Source organism: Rhipicephalus microplus, chromosome 10 (assembly GCF_043290135.1).
Source record: "Rhipicephalus microplus isolate Deutch F79 chromosome 10, USDA_Rmic, whole genome shotgun sequence".
NCBI lineage: Eukaryota > Metazoa > Arthropoda > Arachnida > Ixodida > Ixodidae > Rhipicephalus > Rhipicephalus microplus.
In genome coordinates this window covers 94,177,198-94,193,887 of record NC_134709.1, presented here as the reverse complement: position 1 = coordinate 94,193,887, position 16,690 = coordinate 94,177,198, and the positions used below count along the sequence as shown (strand labels likewise).

The 16,690-nt window shown below is 43.4% G+C and overlaps 1 protein-coding gene across 2 annotated transcripts; it reads left to right on the top strand.

The window, feature by feature from the left end:
* The first annotated feature begins 4,411 nt into the window (after positions 1-4,411).
* Positions 4,412-15,599, top strand: LOC119180822 (tRNA wybutosine-synthesizing protein 2 homolog). 2 transcript variants are annotated; one of them, XM_037431962.2, is made up of 5 exons: positions 4,412-4,740; positions 6,342-6,492; positions 7,877-7,986; positions 9,820-9,977; positions 14,990-15,599. In XM_037431962.2, exons 1-5 carry the CDS (start codon positions 4,554-4,556, stop codon positions 15,332-15,334), a joined length of 951 nt encoding a protein of 316 aa, XP_037287859.2. In that variant the 5' UTR covers positions 4,412-4,553; the 3' UTR covers positions 15,335-15,599. The 2 variants fall into 2 exon arrangements, with proteins under 2 accessions (XP_037287859.2, XP_075732004.1); XM_075875889.1 differs by lacking the exon at positions 4,412-4,740 and adding an exon at positions 5,575-5,713.
* The last annotated feature ends 1,091 nt before the right edge of the window (positions 15,600-16,690 follow it).

Below are 16,690 nucleotides of genomic sequence, written 5' to 3'. Positions count from 1 at the left end.
AAACGTGTGCTCACTATATAGAGTAACCTAGTCTAAATCCAATCTGGCACGCACTGACTATTGCATTACCTGTTATGAACTGCAAAATCTATTGTAAAGTCTTCTTTCTGTTAACTTAACCGAATGTAATGTTAAAGCGATTGGCCTAATGTTATCTATTTGCATATAGTCCCTGTTTCTTTAAGAAGCGGTATTATTTTTGCAAGTCTCCAGCCAGGAGGTATCCAACTATTTTCAAGTGAATGGTTGACAACCTTAAGGAGGTTTTCAGGAGAGATGTCGAATAATATTTTTAACATTCCTGCAGTGACGCCATCTGGTCCAGGACCTGTGTTTGGCAAAATACGAATGACGTGCGCAACTTCGTTCCTACTTACTTCAATAAAATCATTTCCGAATGAAGGTTTTACAAATTTTATTTGAATTTGTGATGTAAATCTCTTCTCTAATCCTAATGAAATTTCAGGTAATCTATCTTCCAACTCCTTTGGAGAGAAAATAACTGAGTCAATATTTACGGGCGCTGCAATAGCTTTACGTTTACGGAGAAATCTGAATAGAGCTTTCTTGTTGCCGCTCTTGGATAGATAGCTATACCGTTTTTCTTCATAATCGTCTTTCGCTAATGAAGCTGTTCTATTAAACCTAGCTTTAGTAAATAAATCATTTCTCCAATTAGTGGGACATTGGTTGGTAAGGAGTTTTTTTCATGCAGCTTTGCGGCGTTTATAATCTCTAGCACAATCCATATTCCACCAGGCAGATATGAATTTTCTTTTCGTTGAATATAGAGTGAACTGTGATTTTTTGATTGTACGCTTTAGAGTGAAACAAAGGCTCATAGCTTTCAATTTGATTATATACTGGGCAAGGAAGACAACGTTGACTGTAAATTCTTTTTAAATTTAGAGTAGCTTACAAAGCTTTGCACCTGGTGATCTGCCGTCACTAAAGAAATGCCGACTTAAAATACCAAGGGGCAGTGATCAACTTGTAGCGGTATGCTGACCGATGATTGTCCAAAACAATATTGTCACACTTGAGCTAGCACATGTCTAATATAAGACGGACCTCGAATTACATCGAACGAATGTGGGAACTTTGGAATTCAAACAAATAAGGTTATTCCGATTAGTCCAGTCCCACAACCGTTTTTCAGATGAATAAGTGCGGAATCCCCGCGACACGTGATGGGAATTGAAGTCTCCCGCAAATAGTATACTGTTTCTGCAAAAACTCACGGTCACATCAAGGGTTCTTTCATCTTGTATTCCAGCTGGAAAGTAGTAGTTGACTGTAGATAGTGGCGCGCATCCAGGAAAGTGAATTTCCAGAGCCAATACTTCATAATCGTGCGATATTCGTTTGTAAACTAAGTGTGCTTTATGACAAATTTTGGATGAAATGAAAAAAAATCAATCCTCCACCACGTGAGCCTCTGTCCAGTCGAAAGCACTGATAATTTTTTAGATAGAATTTTTAATCAGCAGACAGCCAAGTTTCTTGTAGCATTATGACGTCTGGAGATTGTTGAGAAATTAGGTATAATAAGTCTGTAGTTGCAGAGAGAATTGAACGGCAGTTCCACTGAAGTACTTTAAGGCACCCTATGATGATAAACAAGCAGTATACCAACTGCTCGATCTAAAATACTGTCTTTTAAGAAGTCCGCTTTACTCCTAGGTTCCTTCAGACTCTTTTTTGTTTTTAGATGAAAAGAATTATTACATTTACTAGTAGGTGATCTGGTGCGTTTCAAAAGGCGAGCATTCATATCTACATCCCGACTGCTTATTGATTCTGAATCAGATATACCTTCCTGCTCAGTTGTGTTAGATCGGGAAGGCCTTGCTTCATTATCGATAGAGGCATCTGTCTGATGTTCGGCAGACTTATTGATTGAAGCACTAGGAGGTTGTATAAGCTTAGTTATTCGATCAGATACGTCCGACATCTGTGAATCCATAATGTTGTTGAGTGAGTCGGACAGATTAAGTAAAAATTTTTCTAACACTTTTTTCTACGGCCTTTTCTACCATAGCTGAAATAGACTGAGAAAGTGATGAATCCATAGCAAGAGGTGGACGAGCTGCTATGCCGGCATAACCCCGATTCCTGCTTTGCATTTCTGCAATTGCTTCTCTACGAGAGCATCGTCTCCTTTCAATGATTTCAATCACCTGAAGTTCATTTGATCTGGCAGGGCAGTTAGGATCGTCTGCAGCGGGATTTGCCTTGCACAAACAGCATGTCTTATTGCCCGATTGGCACTCAGCAGTACTATGACCAGCCCCGTACGTGGCCCCGCATATGCGGCATCGAGTGTTCAATCCACCACCTTTAGTACTTTGTCCAAAGCGCCGGCATTTAGAACATTGCAACGGACGGGGAGCTAAAGCTTCGACCCTATAGATAAGCGGCCATGCCTTGATCTCCGAAGGGCGATCCGTTCCGGCGATTGTGGCCATTACAGTTTCAGTGGGAATTTTCTGTTTGTTTTCCTGTTTGGTACAGCGGTAAACAGAAATAACAACCGCTGGGGAAAAGATGTCCAAGTCTTCTTTTGGGCTTAGACTTGCTTCTACCTCCCGAACCAATCCTTTGCAACAAGCTAGATGAGGTGGGATAAAATAGCTCACCGGATGTGATGCAAACGTTGTGCACTTCAGAAGGTCTTGGATACAAGCCTTATCTGGTGAGCAGCATAGTATCCCCCCGCGTCCAAACTGACGAACCTCTGTTATCACTAGGGAATGGGGAGTGATCGCACGAAGTTCCATTTGGATTGTCTTGGGATTCTTCGTACGGATGAACCCACCAGTGGTCGGCACCAAAGCGGCATGAACGCTACGGGTTTTATTGCGGAGAAACAACACCAAGGGCAGATCTTGAGGGGGAATAGAGGCTGACCAGAGGGTAGGCCTCTGGCCCGGAGAAGAAACAGACATGAAATAAGATGAAATTACACTTAGCAATGCACTCAAAACAGTTGCGGAACAACAGGTAGATCTAATAAAATAAAAGTAATCACCGGCTATTTGACCGCCACCCTGAAGATGGAACAAGGAACGTTGTCACCTGCGAAACAGTCGTTCGATTCTCGTTACTAGAGTGGAAAGACCTTCACCTACATGCCCGGTTTTAGACTTGGCCCCAGTAGTACCATCGTCAACGAGTACTAATAAAGCACTGAATGATTCGCCCTCCCCAGGTTTTACTAACCCATTCCTACATTCTGCGATCGCCATTTTCCAGCTTGTTTTTATAAAATCCGCTGCCATAGCTTCGACTAATCTGTCGCAGACCTTGTAGTGAGAATTTCCGTGTAATTTTCCTATCTGTGTAGAAGTGAAAACATAAGCCTGTAATGTTTCTGTGTCGAAAAAGACGCCAGGCCTTTTTACTCGATCATCTTTAGCGGATAAACTCCAAAAATAATCAAGAATGCTATGTCACGCTGATAACGCACATGTCGTTGGTGACCTGAAAGGGCTGGGCATGCGGCGATAATGCGAAGAAAGGTCCGCAAGACACTTGACGATTATTTTTGTGGGACAAGGAAGCACCCTTCTTACTCGATCATTTCTTAGATGGAACACGTGCACTAAAAGAATAAGGGTGCTTTTTGTCCCTCAACGCTGACAAAACATGAAGTATTTGGGCAGTACTTCTGGCACACAAGAATGATCGTCATCTACTTCGTGTACTTTCGACGCGTTATTACCATGGTTCCGGCAGTTCGCGGTCACGAACGGCACATACGTTACTTGTGTGACATAAGAATCTTGAGAATAATGTGGCGAGCATCGGGTTTCCAAGAAAAGAAACACGAGCACGTCAGATGTTACAGGACTACTCCACGAAAAATCTTTTTTTTTAGTGTTGCGTTTCTTTCCTTGCACTATCGTAGCATGCCTGGCACTTTCAGGTCACAAACGACTTAAATCAGCGTCAAATGTCTTTCTTTATAGAAAAGTGACAGGCGCCGAGTTTTCAAAAAAAAAAAAAGAGGCGCAATAAAGCCGGATGATGATTATCGTTGTGGGACAAGACACACCCTTTTTGTTTGTTCGTTTATTAGAGCGTAGTGCGTCATAAAGACGCTCTAAATAGTGTAAGCACAGAACGCCTATACATACACTAACGCATGCACCTACTAGAAAGTGATCGTTTCGTCCACTTTCGTTTCTCCTCACCTTCAAATAGAACGCAGCCCGGCTCTTCTGTTATAATTTCTCTGACTCTGTCATCTACCACATTTGTATATTTTACTATCATACAAAATAAATATCTTTCCCCGCGACTAGACACTCTCCGCAACGGCACGGCCGCATCGCCATCGCAAGGCGCCAAGCGTGGCTCTAATGTGGTGTTTGTTTACGTCAAATTACGTGGTTTATGTTGTACATACAATAGTAGTATACAGGTGTTGTGTGGTTGTACAGCCTGCAGAGCGCGTTACAAAGGTTTTGGTTTCTTTCTGAATGTATACGAGGCTAAACTTGCGTTAAGTCAGTGTTTTAGTGTTGGTTTCAACGAACGCGTTTAATCAAATGGGCCGAACGGCTAGCGATCCCGAGCGTCTGCGCAGCGGCGTTGAGCAGGTTTTGAAAGCAGGAAACTACTCTGAAAACGATGTACAGGAGCTTCTCAAGAAGGTACCGAAACGATGGCAGAGACACGGAGACCTTGTGATCCTTAGGCGAGGCGCTTTCGACGATTCCCGCTGGGACCATGTCCGTAAGTCTGCAGTAACGCATATATCACATATGTGAAGCTTGTAGCGCTTGCTATGGTTAGTCATTGCATTTAAAAAGTAATAATTTACGCCACAGTTGGATCTTCTCGTGGCGTAACGGTTTGTGCGTGCAGTCGAAGGAGATAATTAAATATGGTCGCGGTTTTACGCCCTAGGTCGTGATACGATTTTTAGCAAGGCCGTAGTGGAGGGTTCCAGAAATTGCGGCCATGTGGCGTTTGTTTATCTTGCACCTGAGGTGTAGTACGTGAATATCTAGCGTTCCACCTCCGTCGAAACGTGGCCGGGATTCGATCCCGCGACTTTCTAGTCTGCAGTCGAGCGCCGTAAGCCCTAAACCACCACGGCGGGTTGCTTTAGATAGAGAAGACGGTAACAAAAACACCCTATACGTGTAATGTGGTGACAAGTGTAGGCTCGGGGCTGGCAGTTGGCCTCACACAAACGTGAATAGTATCAAACGACGCTCACAAATAAGAGTGACAGAACTTGACCCACACCTACCACAAGATGGCCGAGTATTGCTAACTTTTAAATGATAGGTGTAGTGACAGTTGTGGAGTCGCATGCTTTTTGCCTACATAATAGAAGACATCAGTGACACACGAGCTCGAAGGTGCTGCAAGTACGACAGGCTGCTTCACTGTCTTGTATGCAAAGCTATGCCTACGAACTTTAAAATGGTGTACCAGTGAATACACAGAAACACGTACATACGAATAAGGCATCACACTGTCTTGTATGCAAAGCTATGCCTACGAACTTTAAAATGGTGTACCAGTGAATACACAGAAACACGTACATACGAATAAGGCATCACACGTAGACGAATGCTGGACTTCCAACCTTGCTTTATAGGAAATTGCATTGTCGCACAAGAATTCTCAGGCAAGGTCATTGCTGTCACTTCCCACAACAATTGGCACTTCAAACTCAAAGATATTTTTCCACAAGGTGGGTACACCCTTCTCAGAGACAAAGATCTATTTCTGACATGATTAATATAATGATTTACAACGTGAAACACATCTAAAATCTTCGGCTCGAATTTCGTCTTTCCCGTATGCAAAATGGTCATGCGATCGAACTACAGCTTACTAGATTTGCATTTCAAGCAACTGCGGCAGAGAACATCCAAACTGCTTCGCATGTCCCCGCTCAAATATTTATTACATTGTTGTGTGGTCGCATCAGCACCTCCATAGTATAGTAAGCAGTCCGCATAACAGAATTGTTCAGATAAAAAAAAGCATGTCTTGTTTTCCCAAACACGTGCATTGATGTTTGACAACACATTTTATTTCTTCACAATCACCTTTCATCCTGTATTGCTGTATCGTCTGGGGATGCTCGAAATTCGTTGCAGATTCATTTTTAATTGTTAATGATAATGCAAAGTATGTCATAAACAGATTGTCAAGCTTCTTGAAAAACAGTCGCAACAAAAAATATTATATGCCCGACATCATGTGTCGCATGCATCTTGTTTCTCATTACACCATACGATTTCAGCTTATTGCTCCTCATTTAAACATGAAGCTAATGAGAGTTGGTAACAGCGGAATGTTCATTTGGCCTGCAGGGGTCCAACTGTGGGATGTGATTTGTGATGCCCTCCGTTGCAAGAGGCTGGCACTGGCGGGAAGGATCGCGGACGACGGGCACCGAACTCCCCGGGTTGAGTTGGTGCGCGGACACGATGGCTGGGTCGTGCACGTCGACAACAAGATCAAGTGTGTACCAGCAACCTCCATATATATATATTTTTTACGTTTTGTTTGAAAGCTTGTCTTGTACCAGATCCGTTGAGTCGGTTGTCATGTTTAGAGGTGACAAACGATTTTTCTCACATTAGTAAATCACTCTTTCCCGAATCCAAAATCATGTTTGCCTTGCGAAGACTATTGGAAAGCGAGAAAACACATGAAAAGGAAATGCGGGTGGCCGTCACATTCAAATTCTTGCACCAAATGTTGTGTTGTCGTAGACTGTGATTGCATCTACAAAGTCCTACATAGCATCTAGTCGGTAAAAATGAATTATTGTCCTCTGTCATGGCTACAGACTTCACTTACCAAGATTCTGTAAGTTTGGTTAAACCAATGTCATCTAAATAGCAAGAATGAACTCTGAAATCCGTGACCTTACATTTCTATCGACGAAATTGGGCAATAAAAGCTCGACCTTGATTTCCTCCTCTATGAATGAAAATATGTTCACAAAATTAACAAATTTGCATTCTCGCATTTCAATTTATCAATCTAAACCAGCTGATTATTTCACATGCTATGCAAAATGAGGGGCTATGCATCTATTTCTGATGCATCATTGTAGGTAGTGCAAACCTTTACCAAGAAAAAATAAAAAGAGGGCCAAGAGCAGCCTTTTCAAATAAAAACTCTTTGTGAGATGCACATGCATATATACTGTATGCCGAGCAAGTGCCACCCTCACTTTTTCGAAAAGGAGATCCGAAATAAGCAATAATGACCGAGCAAACGCCCCCCTCTTCCTCTTTTCATCAGCGGCCACACGCGCGGGCTTAACTTTTGTGTCTGGCTCTGAGGAATTGTCTGACAGTGGCTAAAGGAAGTAAAATGAGTAAATAAATAAAGCATTTCATTAGAATCAGAGATGAGCATTTTTTATTTTTAGTGGCTCTCGGGGTACCATCTTGAATTTCTGTCCATGGCCGAGCAAGGCCCCCCTCCCATAATTAATCTGGTCGGATAATGCTTCACCATCCGAGGGGTGCTTGCTTGGCATTTTATGGTATGCAGAAAATAAAATAAAAACAACAAGCTAAAGTGCCAAGCTAACAATTATTCATCCATTTGTATCTTTCTCACTACCTTCAATGATGCATCGTTACCTACTGACGCGACCACATATCTGCTTTTTAGGCATGTTGAACTACGTTAGGCTGGGCTAGACTACTCTAGATCAGGCTCTTTTATCTAGTTCTGCTTGCTGTAAATTGCAATGTTCTCATCAGACATAACAGTATTATCACTCTGTGTATAGCAGGCGTTAGCCAGTTCCTTTAGCTTGATACTTGCGGAAGTTCATTTTGTGTGCCTACAGACAGGTGTGTGTTTTTGTCTTGTGCCGATGCAGGTACACTTTTGACGTCACTAAGTGCATGTTCAGTGCGGGAAATGTCACGGAGAAGCTCCGGGTATCCAACATGGACTGCCGAGGCGAGATCGTCGTGGACCTCTTTGCTGGTACCTTGATTATAGTCTACTACAAGAGTAGTTATACTGTCACCTTAAGGTATCAAAGTAGTCATGCTCAAATCTTGCTGTGATAGTGTAACGGTCATATGGGTAACTAGTTCCCCATTGGCCTTCCTACCATTTTTACTCATGCAGGTGTAGTTTTTAATGTCCCTTAAGGCTTTGCTACTCAATGAAGATTAAGAAGTCTTTCCTGGAAATAAATAAAAGTAAAGTCAAAATCTATTCATCCACTTGACTGCCAAATTTTCATCTCTGTAAATTGGGAAATCTAATGTAGTTGAATGACAGTGAATGACATTAACTCATAATTTGACCATATTTTACTGTCACACTACAATCCTTAATGACCTTCAATGAAAGTGATGTTTGCAATAAAATGAGTTCATGTGTATAAAAAAAAAGTTTGTTTAATTACGAAGAAAAAATAACTGCACCGTCCCCACCCGTCATGTTGCTGGCCACTTTGTTTCTTTTGGCACTTCGCTTGGTTTATATGGTATAGCTCAGACCAGTTCTGTGGAATGGCCAATGCCGTACTTATTTTGCACAATAGCCATGCATATGCCGCATTTTTCGTCATCCCGTGACTTCGTTCTCACTGCGATCATGGCGCCACTCCCTTGTTATTTCCCCATGATCCGAGTTCGAAAAGCCTGAAAGGAAACGGAACGCGCATAAACAGTCCCCTGTGAAATGCCTGCAAGACAAGATGGCCAGTAGTTTGTTGTTGGTGGATAAGAGCCTTAGCCAAGCTTTTAAAAAATATCCCGGGCCAGCTCCCCTCCTGTACTCTCCGCCTATGGTCGTCGCGATGGAGACATGCCATCAGGCATCAACATGGCTGTGTCCATGTCAAACGGTGCTATAGCCGCGAAACACCTATAGAAATTGTACAAGCCATATATCACTATATATATAGCCACATATATACCACTGCACAATAAGCACTACTTCTATAAAGACACGTTTCACTTTCAAATTATACCTATTGCTATGACAGAGGGATCAACATGTCTTTCTATTCTTTTAATCTTTTAAACTGTGGCACGTGGACTGACACCTCTGCGTCTCCCGCCATGCGGTGGCATCTGATCCCTGGTGTGCCCCGCATTCTTTTTTTTCTCTTTCAAATCGTCAGTGGAACAGTCTTCTACATCATGGGTGGAACAGAAGGAGGTCACTTTTTTTTGCCCGTGTCAAGGGCAGTTTTCAATTTGAAAGAATATGCAAAAGCATTGGCGATTGAAAATAAGCTTAAACTTTTGATATATGTGTAGCACGAGCGCTAAATTGTGCATACGAATAGCTTGCCAGTGTATCACCAGTACAAGCATGGCGAGTGGCTGTGTTGGCTAGCGCAGCGTGCTGCGGAGCCAGAGGTCACTGGTTCGAATCCCGGGTATGGCCCTTTGGAATTTTTCCTACTAATATATTTTTCTTTATGGCTTTTCTACATAGATATATAAGTACACATACATATACGGGGCATGACGGTGATGGCAAAAATCAGCCGGGGGTGTCAATATAACTGCTATCACAATAAAGTAATTTTTTGGCACACCATAGGGCCACTGGTATGCCAATGTGGCTTCACGACAGTGCTCAAGTGCTGTGCATGAAAGCTAGCTTTGCAGAAATACGCAGGGATCATTTTTGGAAAGGCTTCACAACCTAAACTAGTTTTCGATTCACGGTTGACGCCCCCCCCAACTTCGGATTCCAAATTCAGACAAAATGTGTCGAGCTACAATTATGTAAGTACAGTAGTCAATAGCCAAACATCGGCAGTATTTTTTTTTCTCTCTGTCGTAACCCCAGGCATTGGTTACTTCACCCTGCCATACCTTCTGCACACGGGAGCAGCGCACGTGCATGCCTGCGAATGGAACCCCGATGCCCTTGAGGCTCTGCACAGGAACCTACAACTGAATGGGGTGCAGGACCGGTGTACCGTCCATGCCGGTGATTGCCGAGAGGTGAGACGACACCAACTGTATACGGTGATCACTGCATATACATATGCAGTAATTACTGCATATATAGAATAAGGTTTTGTTAATTTGAAGTGGGGATTAAGTTTCGTGCCAAATTTCTTTCTGAAGGATGCTCATGCCCAGTGCCCATACGTTTCTGTGGGCCCCCACACTTATTCTTTGTGTCCCAAAATCAGCCTTCACCGAATAATTTTGACTAGAGTAGTCAGCACACATGCTTCATGCCAATGGTGACACCGAAAAGCTGCAGCCTCTGTCTTGACAGTGCGTAGTGAAATGAAGAGTGTACCTAATACATATCATACTTGGTTAAGCCAATTGCAATAGATGGGTCAAAAAAGTGAGACAGATGGTGCGAGAGCTACTAAGGACTACGAAAATTTATTTCAACACACCCGCACGTACTTTTAAAATATGTGCATGAGCATGAGAATATCGGTGACCAGCAACAAAAACTCAAGACAGGATGTCCCGTCTGTCTCACTTTTCTGTACTGCACGTTGCGCTTTACCTTACCCAGTATGCATCACCAACTGGCTCAAACTTGCGGTCTTCTAAAATGCACATGATATCTGGTTCGAAACACCTGTTTTCGCCACCTTCAGAACGATTTTCCAGAAGAAATGGTCGCCCAGATCGACCTAATAGAGCAATTATTCAAAAAGAAGACACTGCATCTTTCTCAAGAAAATGGGTCGGGAAATTCTATGTAGGGTGCATTTGTACATGAAATCTAAACTACACTTTGTAGGTTCACAACAGCAAAGAGCAAGCCTAGCTAGAGTGATTGCTGCTCTCACCGCGATATATTGTTTCTTACGTAGCATGGGGGCCAAATGTTAATTTCACTCTGTGGGAGCTCACTTAGAACAGAGAGAGAGAGAGCTTTTTATTGAAATGCTGATAATTTAGCCGGCGTGTGTGTGTCGCTGACTTGCTACTCTACGTGGGAAAGGAGATTGGGGACTACGGCAGAAGAGAGAGAGAAAATATTAAGAATTAAAATGAAAAAAAAAAGTAAATATTCAGACATTTTTCTGTCTCTTGGGCGGGGACGTGTGCTGACAGCATGACTTCAGTTTTCAAGGAGCCCCTACAGTTTGTCTAGCTGACCGATATTGTCTAAATACGCGAATAAATGTTTAATCGCTTGCTTCTATTGTGTGAAGCTGGGGAAAGGGTCCAGGACACAATCAACTGATAAAGTTCTTTGGGTTAACAGATGCATGCAGTGTTCACAGAGTGCATGCTCATCGGCATACGCTCGGCACTCAAACAAGATATGTTTTACAGTTTCTATGGAGCCACAGTTATTGCAGTATGGACTGTCTACTTGACTGAAGCGATACAGTAAATTGTTTCCATAAGCAGTGTTCAGCCGGAGACGGTGGTAGAGAGTTTCCAGGTGTCGAGGGATTCGGGATGGGAGTCTAGTCCTTAGATGTGGGTCGATAGAGTGGAGAAAAGAATAAGGATGTGTCGGGAGGTTCCATAGCCTCTTCTTTTCTTTGGAAGCAAGCCTTTTAGCCAGCTGGGAAGCATCTGATTTAGTGAAACAGGTTCGCCTGTAATTTTGCTTTTGAAGTCCTTTGCGGGCCGCTTCATCTGCTTTTTCATTGGCCAGTATACCGCAATGAGCCGGTATCCATTGGAATGTGATAGCGTGACTCGCTATAATAGCCAAGTGGTGTAAGTATGCTATATCAAATGAAATAGGGTGATAATTTGTTTTATTTAAGAGGCTGTATAGTATTTGTAGAGCTCCCTTAGAGTCGGTGAAGATCACCCATCGGTTCGGCATTTGACGCAGGATGTAGAGGACTGCTTCTTTAATTCCACGAAGTTCTGGTGTCGTTGATGATGTCTTGCGTTGTAGCCAGTCGGATAGATTTCGTCCTGTAGAGGGAACATAGAGGCCATATGACGAGATCTCCTGAGTAGTTGAGGCATCAGCATAAATATGAGAACACTGAGTGTAATGCTGGGCTAAGTAGAAGAAAGTAGTCTGCAGCAGTGTGGCCTGTGCAATACTTCTTTTCGCTTCATTGATTCCTGGGACACATTGTTTTATATCAAGAGGTGAAAGCATCTACGGAGGAAATCTTGGAGGCATCAACTTCTTCGGCTGTCTGATAGCAGTAAGTTGCTGCATTCGCACAGCTTGGCCGAATGCTGAATTGCTGTGGGTTAAATGTATGCGGTACAGAAAATGCTTCTTCCCATGTATGACATGGCGGAAATGAGTGCGCAATATTTCTTGAGTGCAGATGACATCTAGCGGAAGACGTCCTGCTTCCGCTACAGTTCCTGAGCCTGATAAGCTCTTCAGAAGGCCCAGACAGATTCTTAGGCAATTGTTTTGTGCAGCTTCTAAAGTGCTCTTGTTTGTTGGTGATCGTCGGTGAAGCACCGGTAGGCAATAAAGCAAGGTTCCTTCAATATACGCTTCCTCAAGCAGGACCATTGATCGGCACTTGCATCCCCATCGTGTTCTCGCCATGAATTTGAAGAGTTGTGATGCTGCAGCTATTCTCGCTCGAAGTTTTTTCACCTGAGGAGACCAGAAAAGACTTCTGTCGATGACTATTCCAAGAAATGGCTGAGACCGTACATAGGTCAGTGGCCGGCCACCGAGGAGAAGCGGATACTTGGTCATTTTCTTTCTCGTGAATGCCATGGCTGTGCTCTTTTTTGGAGAAAAGTGCATATCCGGGAAGTCAAATACAGGAAGAGGTTCTGTAAAGCTTTTTGAATGGTTTGGTTCTGTAAAGCTTTTTGAATGTTTGGTAAGAAAACGCGAACTTGAAGCACTCCAGATACAGATATTGTCGGCGTAAATTGTGATGTGCACTCCTCGCGGCAATATCCTTGTTATATGTATAAGGGTGATGTTGAAAAGGAGTGTACTAAGCACTGCACCTTGGGGTACGTCCTTCTCTACTTTGTAGAATTGTGTGGGACCGTTTGGAGTGCACATATATATCTTCCGTTCTTTTAAATAGCTCTCAATCCATTTATACAGTCTTCCTCCAAAGCCAAGACTGACCATGGCTGCAAGAATGGCATGGTGAAAGACGGAGTCAAAAGCTGCTTTGATGTCGAGAAAGATAGCTATTGGAATGCGTCCAGCGAAGAGGTCCTCTTCAAGTGAATAGACGAGGGTGATGACATTATCGATAGCTGATCTGCCTTGACGGAATCCGTTCATTTCTTGAGGAAATTTGTCGTGGTTTTCTAAAAACCAAGTCATTCGTTTATGAACCATCCGATCCTTGCCAACGCAACTCAGCAGGGCAATGGGTCGAAAGAGGCGTAGCTTGTTGGCTGCTTTGAAGGTTTCAAAATGGGCACTATTTTAGCGAGTTTCCATTCTGCGGGAACCTCGCCAGACAGCCATGAAAAATTATAATATTCTAGGAGTCGTAGGCGAGAGGTGTGGGGTAAGTTTGCAATGGCTTCATAGCTTATTTCGTCATGACCGGGTGATGTTTGCCTGTTTGATTCGCTGATTGTGGTGTTCCGTTCTTCAATTGTGAATGGCAAATCCAATGCTGGCACTGTCTCTCGTGAGAATTCAGACTTGTTGTTTGCGGAAGAGCTCCAGGGTATTGAAGTTGATGATAACAGTGTGCGGTATTCTTCTGACAGCTCTTTCAGGGGTTTCCGTTCGTGAAGGGAAAGTGCGGTGAAAGGGTGAAGCTGTTGGAGTGGTGTTCACATGCCTCTAAAGACCTGCCATATTTTGGCTACCGGTTGATAAACGTCCAGTGTGGAGCAAAAGTCGCCCCATCATTGGCAGCTATGTTTATCAGGTAACGCAGGATATGACGTGTCTGTCGGCAGGCTCGAATGTCTTCAAGACACTTTGTGCGCAATGCTTTCCTTTCAGCTCGCCTGCGAATGGCACACAGTTTTTCAAACACCTCGTCTATTGACGGAAATCTGTCATTCTTAGCTGAAAGACGCGTGCATGCTTTTAGGTAATGAGACATCGTGGTGAGTAATTCTTCATCCTTGCATGCAGCAGTAATTCCTTTGCTAGCGGCGTCTTTGAATGCATCCCAATCAGTAGATCTTGTAATTAATTTCTTTGATGACATCTTCGCACCAACAGCTGATATCATGATTGGGTAGTGATCACTCCCCCGTGTTTCCTAGTCAGTGCACCTGTGAAAGTTACGGGCAACTGAGCTTGTTGCGAAGGTGACGTCGATGCTACTGGTAGTCGAGAAGTCTCGTAGATATGTGATGCTGCCGTCATTCAGAGGTTCAATGGAATGTTTTTTGATGGTTCGTTCCGCTTTGGTGGTTTCCCTTGTGCTTGCTTCAACGTGGGTGTGAGTGTAGCAGCCTTTTTTTTATGCATCCTACATATGAGGCTGGGTGTGGGCCACCGCAGTTCGCACATTTAGGTAGTGCTCTTGACGTGCATTCCTTGTGCGAGTGAGGCCCAGCACACACTTTGCAGTGCACCGAGCTTGTGCAGTGTCTCAATATGTGCCCATGCCTTTGACACTTGTAACACTGTGTAACTGCCCCAAGGTATTCGGCAACCGGGTAACTACAGAAGCTTTAGAAGAAAAGCTACTTTGCACGTAATGAGAAAAGTTACTTTACGTGCAAAGTTTGCTTCAAACACGTGACATTGTGTGAAGCTGTTGCTCGTCTATATTAGCATATAATGAATATATGCATGTTGCCAGTGTCACTTTAAATTCTCATAGTAGTGAACTCAAAGCAGATGAGCAACTCCACAAGCGAGGGCTCTGTTGTTGCAGTTTAGCTATACAGTTAAAACCAGATTTATTCAACCTGAAAGGGATCATTAAAATGTTCTATATACAGGCAATTCAGTGGATAATATATTTTCTATAGGAAAAATATATTAATGTGCATTTTCCAGCTATGTGATGCACACAATAATTACCTACATGTGGTTTCGACTGTCTTAAAAGCAGCCACGGAAAAGCTGTTGTTTTGTTCTCGTGCCACAGGTCTGTCCCGAAGGAGCTGCCGATCGAGTTAACCTGGGCCTGATCCCGTCGTCTGCCATAGGCTGGAAGACAGCATGTAGAGCGCTCAATCCTCAGCGCAAGAGGTGCTGGATGCATGTCCACGAAAACGTCGAATCGAAGCCCGATGCAAAAGGATTGATGTCTGATCAGCTAAAAGAGTGCGTCCGTCAAGTTTGCACCTCCATGGCAGACTTGATGAAATACTGTTATCCGAGCTGCAGCTGGCAGATTACATGTACCCATGTTGAGCACGTCAAGTCGTATGCACCCCATGTTGAACATGTGGTGATGGACCTGCGGTTCGATCAGTTGGCGGAAACGTGAACGTCGTTCAGACGGATTGTACTTCAAAGAACGGCCCTTCTTCAAATGTGTGCATACTGGCTAGCCCTTAAAGCAATTAGCTTCAAGGGCTTTATGATGTTTAATGTTGCTCGCGTCAAATAAGATTAATGTTAATATTGGCTCACTGCAGACATCTTTTCAAGTGAGGGAGGTGACAAAAGGGCTTGGTGCGAGCAAATATGTTTGTCACGCTCAGACTTGTGTGGTGCTCTTCTTGTAAATAATAAGCTTTAAATAACCCTCATGCTTGAACTTTGTCCTGCATAATTTTGTCCAGTGCCTGTGGGACTGACCCGTGGAATTGTATAAACAGACCCTGCTGAGAGCCATCCATCCACGCGTGGTGGTAAACCCCAAAAGGAGACTTGCATCTGTTCCCTATACACTTGCCTAACTTCTCTCGTGCCAGGTGGCGCTGCTGGTGCCGCCATCGCATTTACAGCGTTATCTCTTACTTGATGGTGAAACTAGCTATGCTAAGACTGGACGCGTGTTCAATGTGGCAAAATTGACTTTGCAGGAGAAGGGGGGTGAAGCATCTTTACAATACTTTAGATCTTCAAGTGGCACCCTCTTGTGCCCTATATTAGCAGGACTGCAGTTTGTATATATAGCGCTGCATGCTTGCTCACTGTGTGACGGCAGCTTATATGCCCTGATTGAGTCACTAAAGCATTAGGCTATAGCTGTTTGTAGAAAACAGACTGCAAAGCAGTAATAGATTTACATGCACTGTGTAACAAACACGGGTTGCAGCTAGTTAGCCATGAACCAAAGGTTATACTGTTTTGTGTATTCGTGTTTTATCAAGAAAATGTGGCTTAGCATAGAGATCTGGCACTGCATTAAACATTTTAAGGTTCTTACCACTGTCATGAGGAATAAGAGTAGTGTCCAACTCTGCCACTATTGCTATACTTTGTCTAATAATACTTTGTCTATTGCGATACTTTGACTAATAGGCGTGAAGCCATCCAGTGTCTGAGCTGCCATCCACTCAAAGGCCATCTCTGCGCTGGTTGTGGCACTCTATTGTAGTGTACACTTTCTAGAGGCAGTGCATTATTTCCTGACATGGTTGTGATATCGCTTCCTTGTTGTGAACATGAACATTTACACTACTTCTTAATTTTAATGGTTGCATGCATCCCTCATTGCAGCATTACCCGAGAATGTTGCCTTCATAAAGGGTTTTCCACATTAGCTTTGTTTTGATAGATTCATGTTCGTCAATGTATGCAGCTGTCTGCAACAGCTTTGATGACTGCCGATAATGCAGCTCAACACATAGCTGTAGCTGGGAAGGTCTGTGCAAGTGAATTGTGCCACTGTTGC

What these genes read in the sequence shown, in the direction of transcription:
- LOC119180822 (XM_037431962.2), top strand. Translation starts at nt 4,554, where the DNA reads ATGGGCCGAACGGCTAGCGATCCCGAGCGTCTGCGCAGCGGCGTTGAG. An exon ending in TTCCCGCTGGGACCATGTCC is followed by an intron (nt 4,741 to 6,341) that starts GTAAGTCTGCAG and finishes TTTGGCCTGCAG; the next exon opens with GGGTCCAACTGTGGGATGTG. An exon ending in CACGTCGACAACAAGATCAA is followed by an intron (nt 6,493 to 7,876) that starts GTGTGTACCAGC and finishes GTGCCGATGCAG; the next exon opens with GTACACTTTTGACGTCACTA.